The sequence below is a fragment of the Ornithorhynchus anatinus genome, chromosome 4 (genome assembly GCF_004115215.2).
Source record: "Ornithorhynchus anatinus isolate Pmale09 chromosome 4, mOrnAna1.pri.v4, whole genome shotgun sequence".
Lineage (NCBI taxonomy): Eukaryota > Metazoa > Chordata > Mammalia > Monotremata > Ornithorhynchidae > Ornithorhynchus > Ornithorhynchus anatinus.
In genome coordinates, this window is record NC_041731.1 from 95,644,340 (window position 1) to 95,658,146 (window position 13,807).

Consider the following 13,807-nt stretch of genomic DNA (forward strand, 5'->3'; position numbering starts at 1 on the left):
TACACTGGTTTAAAAAAGTCAGCTAGCATCTCTTTCGCTACCCATTATAAATTGTTTCTGTTACCCATAAAACTGCTTAGGCTTTTTTTGGGGGGTAGGAACTAATGAAAAAGCAGACTTTTCCTTCAAAGAGCTGGATTCCAGATAATTGGAGTCTGCAGCTCAGATACCGGAGAGAGCTCCGGACTTGATAGCAGTCTGGTGTCAGATTTTGGTGTTTTCAGGATTCTAACTCAGCTCTTGGTTGGGTAAAAGGTGGGTTAGCATCTCCATCCACTTGCCAAGTACTCTATTAGGTACCCTGTGGAGTTGTGTAGGAAATAGGACAGTCTTTGCATTTTAATTTTTTGTTTTTGAAGCCAGAAACCTACAGGTATTGTGATTAAAACCATAAAATCTGCTAAAGCTGGGCAGACCTGATGCATGAGTGTTTGTAGTCAGGTGGGAACGATGCAGGATATTGTAAGAGGAAGTGTGTGTGAGGTGGGAGTGTCCCCTATATTGAGCTGTAAATGTCTGTTTGATGGTTCTGGCATAAATGTAATTGAGCAGTAGCATTAATTAGTTTTCGTTGGGGTCATGCCCATGCTCTTGCTTCATACTCTTCAGTCCGTACCTCACTCTGCAGTTGAGAGTGCATTTCTAAAATATCATTTTGCACGTATTTCCCACTCAAAATCCCATTTACCATTCCTCTCTGCATCAAGCAAAAATTCCTGACTGTATCCTTTAGGTTAGTCACTCATCTTTCTTCTTCCTTACTATCCTTGCTCCTCTTCCACTACAATCCAGCACATCCACCTTGCTCCTCTAAATCCAGTCTACTCAGTCTCGCTTTTATCTCTCTTACTTTGTGTCTGCAGCACCCACACCCTTCATATATGGCAGACCACTACTCTTTCCATCTTCAAAACCCTTCCAAAATCACATAATAATAATAATGTTGGTATTTGTTAAGGGCTTACTGTGTGCAGAGCACTGTTCTAAGCGCTGGGGGAGACACAGGGGAATCAGGTTGTCCCACATGGGGCTCACAGTCTTCATCCCCATTTTACAGATGAAGGAACTGAGGCACAGAGAAGTGAAGTGACTTGCCCATGGTCACACTGCTGACAAGTGGCAGATCCGGGATTCGAGCCCATGACCTCTGACTCCCAAGCCTGGGCTCTTTCTACTGAGCCATGCTGCTTCACATCTCCAGGAGACTTTCCCTGACCAGTATTTCATCTCCTCACCCCATTTCCTCACCACACCACTTACCTGATGCATGACTTTGGGCAAGTCACTTAACTTCCCTATGCTCCTTTATTGGCAGAGTTGGAATTTATGACCTGTGGTCCCTCCTGCCTAGAATGTGAGCCCCATATGGGACCTGATTATCTTGTATCTACCCCAGCACCTAATATAGTGCATGGCAATCAGTGCTTAACAGATTTCAGTTTATTATTACTATTATTGTCATTTTCTCCTCTTGCCACTCAACACTATGCGCTTTAGTCTTCACCCCCACTTACGTAGTCACCCCACTACATCCCCACAAATCACTTCCATATGCATCTTTAAACTCTACTTCTTCCCCCACTTGTAATTTATATTAGTGTCTTTCTCCTCCACTCTAACGAAAGCTCTTTGAGGGTAGAATTCAGGTCTAATACCTTACTCTCCCAGGTGCTTAGAACTGCGCTATGCACAAAGTAAGTACTTGGTAAATATTTTAGAGTGATTGGCTCAAAGGCAGTTTTTAGAGGTTCCTCTTTTGAAAGGATAATTGGATAAAGCATTGCAAGGGTCAGCAGGCTGGCCTAGTGTAATGAGCATTGATCTGGATAATGGGAGACCTGGCTTCTAGTGCCAAATCTGTCACTGTGCTGCTGGGACTATGGAAAAGTCACCTAACCTCTCTGCCCAGTTTCCTCATTTTTCAACTGAGGGTAATACTAATATTTAAGGGATTTTTTTCTGGATGGTTTTTAAGTGCTTACTATGTACCAGGCACTGAACTAAGCAGTAGGATAGATATAAGGTTGACAGGTTGGACACAGTCCCTGTCCCGTATAGGGCTCAAAGGGACTCCCCATTTTATCCTCATAGGGCTCCCCAATTTACAGATGAGGTAACTGAGGTACAGTGAAGTGACTTGCTCAAGGTCACACAACAGACAAGTGGCAGAGTTGGGAATAGAACCGCAGTCCTGATTTTCAGGCTCATGCTCTCTCTACCAGGCCCTGCTGCTTCTCTTTTGCATGCACTGTACTAAGTGGTGGGATAGATACAGCTAATCAGGTCTCACATGGGGTTAATATTCTAAGTAGGAGGGAGTTCAGGTACTGGACTCTCTGTTTTTCATATGAGGGAACTGAGACACAGAGGTTAAATGACTTGCCCGACATCACACAGCAGGCAAGTGTCAGAGCTGGGATTCAAACCCAGGTCTGCCTCTTTTGTGTTTACTCTGGAGGGCAAGATGTTTACCCTCCTCCCTCTTAGATTGTGAGTCCTGGATTGGGTAAGGACTGTTCATTTTGTATCTGCCCCAACATGAGCACAAGGCTTTAGCATAAAAAGTGCTTAATTAATATCTTAATTATTAAGGAACCCAAAGAGAATCTTAACTGCTTGTGCCTTTATATTGAAATGTGATTCTCTCCTTTTAGAAATTTACACTCACTGTAAACAAGGTAGATATGGGTTGGTATTTTTTATTTTTTAAAGGCTACCTCCCCACTCCCCCGGCCCCAAATAACACTGTCTGGTTTTTGACTCTTGTAGTTTTTTGTATCTGTGGAAAAGAAACTTGTTCTTTTATCCATCGTCTCGGTAGTTATACAGAAGCAAGGTAACAACGTTTGCAGGAGCAAACTTTTCATCTTAAATCTTGTTAGGAGAGTTGTATTTCAGAGTAGGTGCCATAAAATGCCCGCAGACTTTATGAGAAAAGCAGACTCCAGAGGAAAGCTAGTCGATATGGTTCGGTGGAATAGTTCAAGGCCATGAGTCAGGAGATCTAGGTTATAGTCCTCTTCCTTAGTTTCTGTACCATCTTGGTTAAATCATTTAACCTTTCTGTGCCTGTTTTCCTCAATTGTAAAATGGAGGAAAAAATCCTGGTTCCACCCACCCATACAAGGAAATTGTAAGGACAAATGAGAAAAGTAATTGATGTGAACACAGTGTAGAAATCTGCTATGTAAATTACAAGACATTTTAGACGTTAGCGTTTCATTTCCACTTACCTCAAGAAGACTCTAAGCTCTGTCACTACACCTTAAGGATATCATTAAGGTATTTGGAGACACAGAGGAGGAAATGATGAATAACACTAATACTCCCAGGCTACTAATATATCTTCCAAAGGATCTAATTTAGCTTCTATTGTTGGTAACTAAGTGCTTTAAATTATTTGAAATTTTATACCTATACATTTTTCCCTCAGGGTTTAGAAATAGTGTTTCGAGTAGGACTAGCAGTGCTTCAAATGAATCAATCAGAATTAATGCAACTTGACATGGAAGGAATGTTACAGGTAAACCAGCACTATGTTATTTCTCTTTTAGCATGTTTTCAGTTTTGAATGTCATATAATCACCATAATCGGTACTAATTAGTTTTTATACTTTGCTCTGATTGCTCCTTAGCACTTTCAAAAGGTCATTCCACATCAGTTTGACAGTGGTCCAGACAAATTAATTCAAGCAGCTTATCAAGTCAAATACAATGCAAAAAAGATGAAAAAGTAGGTATTCTGTTTTATGGAGGTTTTTTTGCTCTTCTATAATTTTGCTTTATATAAATTATAAAGAAAATGTGAAAAAGCTTTGTGTTCTAAATTTAGAGAACTATAACTTTGAATAGCTAATATAGTTAGATGGGTTTAGGGTAGATTTCACTGCAGAAAACTTATTTCAAGTGGTGTGGGAGGAAAGGCTGTCTTTTGTTTTAATGTGAAAATTATTTCAGATTTCCAGATATTTAGGATTTGGAACTATGATTAGCAATTTCTTGATTGGTTCCCTTCTTGGAATTTTTTTATGACTACTTCCTCTGTCATCCTCTTGCCTCACTCTTGAACATCTCCCTCTCACAAAGTGGGTATTACTAGCCAGCTAGTCATGATCATTGGCTTAGTTCAAGCTCCTTTCCTCAATTTCTTTTTATCAAGCTATTAGAAATGACTTGTTGAAATTAGAATCATCTTATTTAGGCACTCATCCTTTTAAGGTGGTTAAGGCCCATCACAAAAATATGACCAGGAAGGGCATAGAAAACAAAATACATAGCAGAGTCATATCACTACATGAAACTTTCATTGTTGTATTTATTGAGCACTTCCTGTGTGCAGAGCACTAAGCACTTGGGAGAGTACAGTATAACAAACACACATTCCCTGCCCACGACCAGCTTCCAGGCTAGAGGAGGAGACAGACATTAATATCAATGAATACATGAAATTGATCAGTCTCCACCTGAAATACTGTTTGCAGTTCTAGTCACTACAGTTTAGGAAACACATAATAGAGGTAGAGAAAGTACAGAGAAGTGCCACCGAAATGGTCACATTTGTTGATGAATTATACTTCCCAAGTGCTTAGCATGGTGCTCTGCACACAGTAAGTGCTCAGTAAATACGTTTGAACGAATAAATGGGAAAGCTTCTGAACAAAGCCCGAAAAGGACTCTTCAGTCAATCAATCAGTGTTATTTATTGAGTACTCACTGTGTGCAGATCACTATGCTAAACGCTTGGGAGAGTACAATAAAACAGTTGTAGATATGTTTCCTATCCACAAGGAGCTTACAGTCTAGAGGGCGAGCCAGACATTGAAATAAATTTTGAATACATACATAAGTGCTGTGGGGATGAGGGTGGGTTGAATATCAAGTGCTTAAAGGGTACTGATCTAGGTGCATAGGTGAGGTAGGAGAAATGATGACTTGGTTGGGGAAGGCCTCTTGGAGGAGATGTGACTCTTAACAAAGTTTTGAAGGTGAGGAGAGTAGTGATCTCCTGGCATATAATAATGATATTTATTAAGTGCTTACTCTGTGCCAAGCACTGTTCTAAGCGCTGGGGTAGATACAAGGTAATCGGGTTGTACCATATGAGACTCACAGTCTTAATCCCCATTTTACAGATGAGGAAACTGAGGCACAGAGAAGTTAAGTGACTTGTCCGAAGTCACACAGCTGACAAGTGGCGGAGCTGGATATGAAGGGGGAGGGAGTTCTAGGACAGTATGTGGGTAAGGGGCTGATGGCAAGATAGATGATCAAGGTACGGGGATAGGTTGGCATTACAGGAGTGAAGTGTTCAGATTGAATCTTAGTACGAAATCAGTAAGGTAGGAAGGGGCAAGCTGTGTGCCTTAAAGTCGTGGACAAGGAGTTTCTGTTTGTAGAGGTAGATGGGCAACCACTGAAGATTTAAGAGTAGGGAGATATGGATGGAACAGTTTTTGGGAAAAATGATTCAGGCAGCAGAGTGAAGCAAAGACTGGCGTGGGGAGAGACAGGAGTCAGAGAGGTCGAGGCAGAATATCTCAAGTGCTTGGATTAGCATATTAGCAGATTTGGGTGGAGAAAAGAGCAGATTTTAGCGATGTTGTGAATGTAGACGCACCAGAAGGATTTGTTGGCAATTGAATATGTGGGTTGAATGAGAAGGCTGCATTGCTTAAGCCAAGGTTTGTGGACTTGTGAGATGGAGGATAGTGGTATTGTCTATAGTGATGGGAAAGTCACTGAGAGGTCAGTGTTTGAGTGGAAAAATGAGGCGTTCTGTTTTGGACATGTTTAGATTGAGGTGCTGGCGGGACATCCAAGGAGAGATGTCCTGAAGGCAGGTAGAAATACGAGCCTGCTGAAAGGAAAGAGAGGTGGTAGTTGAAGCCAAGGGAGCATTTGAGTTCCCCATAAGGCTGGGTGTAGATAAGGAATAGAAGGGGACCCAGAATTGAGCTTTAAGGGACTTCTGCAGTTGGAGAGTGGAAGGCAAGGAGGAGCCTGCAAAAGAGACAGAGAATGAGTGGCCAGAGAGATAGGAGGAGAACCACGAGAGGACATTGTCAGTGCAGCTGAGGTTGGATAATGTTTCCAGGAGTAGGGGATGCTGTTGGATTTGGCAAGAACAACATCGTTGGTGACCTTAGAGAGTGAAGTTTCCATGGAATGAAAGGGGCAGAAGCCAGATTGGAGGTCGTCAAGGAGAAAATTGGAGCAGAGAGAGTGGAAGCAGTGGGTCCCTACCACTCGCTCAACAAGTTTGGAGAGCAATAGTAGGAGAGAGATAGGGCAATAACTGGACGGACCCTTTGTAAGTCAAGGAAAGATTTATATAGGATGGGCATGAAAGCACTGAAAAAACCATTAATAGTGAACAGCTGAAGATGGGGGTCAGGGAGGGAAGAAGGGGAGGGGCAAATGTTTTAATGAGGGGTTAAGGGATGAGGTCAGAGCCTTAGGTGGAAGGGGGCAGATTTTGAAAGGAGTGAGGAGATCTCCTCTTGAGATACTGCAATGAAGGATAGGAGAGTTGAGGAAGAAGGAACTGGATCAATCAGTCATAATGGTGTTTATGGAGAGCTTAATGTGTACATAATGCTGTTCTAAGCACTTGGGAGAGTACATTACAATATAATTACCAGCATGTTCCCTGCCCCTAATGAGCTTACAGTCTATAGGGGGAAACAGACGTTAATATGAATAAATAATTTATAATTAAAAATATGTATATAAGTGCTGTAGTGTTGGAGTTGAGGCAAATATCTAATGTCCAAAGGTCATAAAATTCAAGCGCATAGGTGATGCAGAACAGAGAGTAGCTGGGGAAAGAGGGCTTAATTAGGGAAGGAGAATTAGGGAATCACGGAGAAGATATGACAATTGCACTTCGAAGGTGGAGAGAGTGGTGGTCTGGCATATATGGAGGGGGAGGGAGTTCCAGACTAGGGGGAAGATATGGAAAAAGAGTTGGCAGTGATAGACTAGATCAGGGCACAGTGAATAAGTAAGCTGGTGCCAGAGGAGCGGAGTGTGTGGGTTAGGCTGAAGTAGATTAGTCTGGTGAGATAGAATGGGGCGAGCTGATTGAGTCCTGTATAGCTGTATTTGTGAGACAGGAAAGATGGAGGGGTTGTCTACATTGCCACTTCTACTGCCCGCTTTGTCTTACCCCTCAACTCCACTGACCTCTTGCTTCTCCCCACCTCACCCATTCACCAACTTGAACACACGCTCAATCTCATCATCATCTCTAGTCACTGTAAAATCTCTAACCTCACCAGTTCTGAAATCCCTCTTTCTGACATAACCTCCTCACCTCCCTGCTCTCCCACACACCTACTCCCTGTAAATCTGCCCCCTTCCCTCAGAGACTTCCGATCTTTTGACGCACACCCACCCCGCCAATTTTCTCAAGTCAATGTGTCCCATTTAGCCTCCATATCCAAGCTACCTTCTCTTATTGCACAAATCGACACCCTCCACACCACCCTTTTCACCCGTCTCAGCACCACAGCACTTATGTAAATATCCGTACTCTATTTCTAATGTTTCAATCAGTTGTATTTACTGAGCACTTACTGTGTGCAGAGCACTGTAATAAGTGCTTGGGAGAGCACAATATAACAATAGGCACATTCCTTGCTGCCCACAGCGAGCACCCCCTCTAGACTGTTGTGGGCAGGGAACATGTCTATACCAACTTTGTTATATTGAACTCTCCCATCGCTTAGTACAGTGCTGTGCACACAGTAAGTTCTAAATAAATACTATTGATTGGACCCAGCTAGAGATTGTAATGTCTGTATCTCCCTTCTAGACTGTAAACTCACTGTGGGCAGGAAATACGTTTTCCACCTCTGTTTTATTTTGCTGTCCCAAATCTCAGTAAATACTGTTGATGATGATATTCAGTGTCACCAAATCCTATAAATTCTGCTTACCATCCATCTCACCATCCAAACTGCTACTACGCTAATCCAAGCACTTACACTAATCCAAGCAATTACAGTAGTCTCGTCTCGACTACTGCATCTGCCTTCTGTCTCTTCCCACTCCAGTCCATTACTTACTCTGCCACACAGATCAGTTTTCTAAAGAATTGTTCAGTCCACGTCTCTCCACTCAAGAACCTTCAGTGGTTGCCTGTCCACCTCCTTTTCAAACAGAAACACCTTTCCATCGTCTTTAAAGCACACAATCAACTTATCCCCTCCCATCTAACTTCACTGTTTCCCTACTATAACCCAATCCATACAGTTGGCTCCTCTTAACGCTAAACTACTCACTGAGTCTTGATTACATCTATCTCGCTACAGACCCCTTGCCCAAGGCCTCCCTCTGACCTGGACCTCCTCTCCCTCTCTTTATTCACCAGATCAACCCTAATCCCACCTTCAAAACCTGAGTAATAAACATATCTCCTCCAAAAAGCCTTCCCCAGTTAACCCTTCTTTTCCTGCATTTCTTCCTGCTTCTGTGTTGCCTATGCACCTGGATCTGTACTCATGAAGCCCTTGTTATTCATCCCACTCCCAGCCCCTTACCACTTATGTACCTATTCATAATTTCTTTTAATGCCTGTCCCTCCCTCTAGACGGTAAGCTCCTTTTGGGCAAGGAACGTGTCTCCCAATTCTGTTGTATTTTACTTTCCCAAGTGCTTAGTAAAGTGCTCTGCACACACTAAGTGCTCAATAAATATCATTGATTGATTGCCATTGTTAGAGAGAGAATGCTAAGCTGGAAGAACCATTAGTCACTCTAGTATGTTACGTCCTTGTATGTTTTAGGAACCCTCATTTGTACTGTTGTATGTGTCTGGTTTACATTCTGCAATTCAGGCTTGACCCAACATTACATTTCATCTTTCACTCTAACACATTCATTTCGCTCATTCAATTCATTGAACATATTGACCATCCTAGATCAGGAATGTGCTTCCCGCTGCTGTTGATAGGTGCTTGCTGCTAGAGAGCTGACAGACAACACTGCCTATGATTAGAGCCACGCAGAGAAGCAGCGTGGCTCAGTGGAAAGAGCCCGGGCTTGGGAGTCAGAGGTCATGAGTTCAAATCCTGGCTCTGCCACTTGTCAGCTGTGTGACTTTGGGCAAGTAACTTCACTTCTCTGTGCTTCAGTTACCTCATCTGTAAAATGGGGATTAACTGAGCCTCACGTGGGACAACCCGATTACCCTGTATCTACCCCAGCGCTTAGAAAAGTGCTCTTCACATAGTAAGCGCTTAACAAATACCAACATTATTATTATTTTTATTATTGTTATTAGAATAGACACTAGTAGCAGGAATGCACCGGCCTGGGAGTCAGAGGACCTTGGGTTCTAATCCCACCTCTGCCTCTTGTCCGCTGTGTGACCCGCTTGGTACAGTGCCTGGCAGATTATTATTATTCTCTGGGCCTCAGTTACCTCATCTGTAAAATAATTAAGAGTGTGAGCCCCATGTAGGACAGGAAATGTGTCCAACCTGATTAACTTGTATGTACCTCAGCCCTTAGAACTGTACTTGGCATCTAAAAAGTGCTTGAATTATTACGAATTATTATGATTATCAGTCAGAGAGCTTTCAAGAGGCAGGGCGACAAACTCTGTCTGCCACTTCCATATGTTATGTTTGGTTTTTTTTTTAAATCCTAGTTTTGGGGAACAGTTTTTAAGGCTTAGGATATCACCTTGTACTTTTGAAAATATGTACACCTTTGAAAAAAATCACTTCAGAGATTTCTGCTATAATGTGACAGTTGTTCTTGAAGTACCTTTGTATTCTGGGAAATAGTATTGTTACCACTGATTCACTGGGAATTGATGAGCTAAGTGGTAGATGACTGTGACCCCCTTAAGTTGACATTTTTTGTAGAAATTCTTATATTAATATTATGCTCGCCATTAGTAGGATGCTTTACATCTTGTCATTCATTGATATTTTACAGTATTACTTGTGCTTGTGTTACGAAACACAAAATACTGTGCTGTACAGAGTACGGTAAGACTGTATGAGGAAGCAGCATGGCCTAGTGGATAAATCACAGGCCTGGGAATTAGAGGATCTGTGTTCTAATTCTGGCTCTGCAACTTGTCTGCTGTGTGACCTTAGGCAAATTACTTCACTTGTCTGTGCCTCAGTTATCTCATCTGTAAAATGGGGATTAAGACTCTTAGCCCCATGTGGGACAGGAGCAGAGTTCAACCTGATTAGCTTCTATCTACACCAACACTTAGTACAGGGACTTGCACATAGTAAGCACTTAACAGATACCATAAAAAAAAAGTTGTGAAACAGAGTCTCACATGCTGACCCATGCTAGGCACTTAATTGTTTCTTGCTTCTGAGGTGTATATCCCCTTGATTCTATTTATCGTGATTATGTTGTCTTGTTTTTGTCCACCTGTCTCCCCCGATTAGACTGTAAGCCCGTCATTGGGCAGGGATTGTCTCTCTCTGTTGCCAAATTGTACATTCCAAGCGCTTAGTACAGTGCTCTGCACATAGTAAGTGCTCAATAAATGCTATTGAATGAATGCTTCTCTGAATTTACTTGAACCAACTTGTAGATAGTGCTATACTCAGAACAGAGTTGTGCTGTGGGAAGGATGTTCCCTAACAATTCCATTGTGTTCTGCTCAAATCCTGAGCTGAAAACCATTCGCTTCATGACTGGGGAAGTTGTGTAGCTTAGTCGATAAAGCCTGAGTCTGGGTGTGCCAGAGGAACTGGATTCTAATCTTGGCTCTGCCAGTTGCCTGCTATGTGATCTTAGGCAAGTCACTTAACTTCTCTGCCTTTCAGTTTCCTCAACTGTAAAATGAGGATTCAATACCTGGTCTTCCTCCTACTGAGAGCCCCTTGTAAGGCAGAGATTGTGTCCCGCCCGAGTAACTTGTATCTACCCCAATGCTTAGAACAGTGCTTGATGCATAGTAAGTGCTTAACAAATACCATTAAAATATGATATATATATTTTTATATATGTATAGTGTTTACTGTGTGTCAAGCACTGTTCTAAGTGCTGGGGTAGATATAGCTAATCAGGTTGGATGCATCTCTCTCCTACATGGGGCTCACAGTCTTCATCCCCATTTTACAGATGAGGTAACTGAGGCACAGAGAATTGAAGTGACTTGCCCAAAGGCACACAGCTGACAAGTAGTGGAGCCGGGATTAGAACCCAGGTCCTTCTGACTAAAAAAGTCTTATTGCAAAACTGAATTTATTCTGTGCTTAGCCATAAAGTGATTAGCAGTTCCATGTCAAGGAGCCTGAGGGCTAGAATTAATTCATCCCTCTATCATCAGACAGGGCCCAAAAAGGGAGATGTCACAAAGGTCCTATGTTTTACATATATCCCTCAGGGCAAAAACAGCATCAATAGTGCAACAACAAATATGAAAGACAGTCTTTGAAAGGACATGATCTGATTGGGGCTGTGGATGCCATACATGTATCCCCTTATGTCTGTCAATCAATTCATCACAATTGTTTGGTACTTATTGTGTGCAGAGCATGGTACTAAGCGCTTGAAGTTCAAGTTTCAAGTGTTTAAGTTCAGTTCAAATGTCCTCCTTCCTCAGTAGAAATATCACAGCTAAGCCCTCTTTTCCTCTTCTCCCATTCCTTTCTGCGTCACCCTTGCACTTGGATTTACTCCCTTTCTTCACCCCTTCCTCAGCCCCACAGCACTTATGTACATAATTGTCATATTAATGTCTGTCCCCCACTTGTAGACTGTAAGCTCACTGTGGGCAGAGAACGTGTCTACACCAATTCTGTTACATTATACTCTCTCAAGGGCTTAGTACAGTGTTGTGCACACTGTAAATACATAATAAATATGATTGATTCCAACTATTAGGAATGTTTACTGTATGGGGTAAGCACTATATAGTGTATGAGTCCCGTGGGAAATGTCCAAAAGCGAAAGAAGATATCCCACACTATTTGCATTCTAGAATTGTGAATTTTTGATCAGCAATGTGTTTCTAATATATGTTCATCTTATTTACTATAAGGTAGAACTTTCAGTAGTATACTTGGTCATTCTTCATTGTAGCTATGCAAATTATTTGGTTTTCTCCAATACACTTATCTGTATTGAACTTCAGTATTTCAACGGCTTCAACTATCATCTCTACGCAGATGACACCCGAATCTACATCTCCTCCCCAATTCTCTCCCCCTTCCTCCAGGCTCGTATCTCCTTCTGTCTCCAGGACGTCTCCACCTGGATGTCTGCCTGCCACCTAAAACTCAACCTGTCTAAAACTGAACTCTTTATCTTCCCTCCCAAACCCTCTTCTCCCCCTGACTTCCCCGTCACTGTGGACGGCACGACCAGCCTTCCCGTCTCACATGCCCGCAACCTTGGTGTTGTCCTTGACTCAGCTCTCTCATTCACCCCACACATCCAATCCGTCACCAACACCTGCTGGTCTCACCTTCACGGTATCACCAAGATTCGCCCTTTCCTCTCCATCCAAACGGCTATCGTGCTGGTACAAGCTCTCATAATATCCCGACTGGATTATCGTGTCAGCCTCCTCTTGGATCTCCCTTCCTCTGTGTCTCCCCACTCCAGTCTATTCTTCATTTCACTGCCCGGATCATCTTCCTACAGAAACACTCTGGGAAGGAATGTCACTCCCCTCCTCAAAAACCTCCAGTGGTTGCCTATCAACCTCCGCATGAAACAAAAACTCCTCACTCTTGGCTTCAAAGCTCTCCATCACCTTGCCCCCTTCTACCTCACCTCCCTTCTCTCTTTCTACTGCCCACCCCGTACACTCCGCTCCTCTGCCACTCACCTCCTCACTTTCCCCTGTTCACACCTATCACGCCGTTGACCCTTGGCCCATGTCCTACCTCTGTCCTGGAATGCCCTCCCTCCTCACCTCTACCAAACTAATTCTCTTCCCCTCTTCAAAGCCCTACTGAGAGCTCACCTCCTCCAGGAGGCCTTCCCAGACTGATTCCTCCCTTTCCCTCTGCTTCCCCTCCCTTCAGCACTGTCCTCATTTGTATATGTTTTTGATTACCCTATTTATTTTGTTAGAGGTGTATATCTCTTTGATTTTATTTATTTTGATGATGATGTCTTGTTTTGTTCTGTTTTGTTTGCTGTCTGTCTCCTCAGTTTAGGCTGTGAGCCCATCATTGGGCAGGGATTGTCTCTATCTGTTACCAAATTGTACATTCCAAGCGCTTAGTACAGTGCTCTGCACATAGTAAGCGCTCAATAAATACTATTGAATGAATGAATGAATGAACTTCATTCTGATAATTTCTAACCAATTCTTTAACTTTCCAAAGACAGTTTCAGTGCTAAATGTATCCTTCAGTAAAACCCCTCATCTGTATTTGCTTCTACAGAGATTAGGAATCTTTAAATAAATGTTGTTTTTTTGTCATTTTTTTTTTCAGGGGCAGGGGGAGGTAGGAGAGGGGCTAGAAAGCTGTATGCTCTTTACTAGAATTGATTACTTCAAATGACAGTGAAGTTCTTTCAGAATTTTGGATTATGTCCAGAATTATTTTTTGTTGGACATGCTTATTGTTCATGGTTTTTTTAAAAATGATTATATCATAACTTCTCTTCTAGGCTAGAAAAAGAATACACTACAATAAAAACTAAAGAGATGGAAGAACAAGTTGAAATTAAAGTAAGTTGAAATTGTTATAATGTTTTAACGCAGTCGAATTGTAATGGATTGGTGTAACGCTAGCCACACAGCAATACTGACCGATTGTAATAATACTAACAATTATGGTATTTGTTAAGCACTAGCTGTGTGCCAA

At 42.3% G+C, this 13,807-nt stretch overlaps 1 protein-coding gene across 8 annotated transcripts in view; it reads left to right on the forward strand.

Moving 5' to 3' along the window:
- Window positions 1-13,807, forward strand: part of EVI5 (ecotropic viral integration site 5) — a 217,689-nt gene that overhangs the window by 84,372 nt on the left and 119,510 nt on the right. For all 8 annotated transcript variants that reach the window (XM_029063239.2, XM_039911863.1, XM_039911866.1 and 5 more), the window contains 3 exons: window positions 3,434-3,523; window positions 3,636-3,733; window positions 13,611-13,671. In XM_029063239.2, the coding sequence (XP_028919072.1) occupies window positions 3,434-3,523; window positions 3,636-3,733; window positions 13,611-13,671 (249 nt within the window). The remainder of the gene's footprint in view (window positions 1-3,433; window positions 3,524-3,635; window positions 3,734-13,610; window positions 13,672-13,807) is intronic.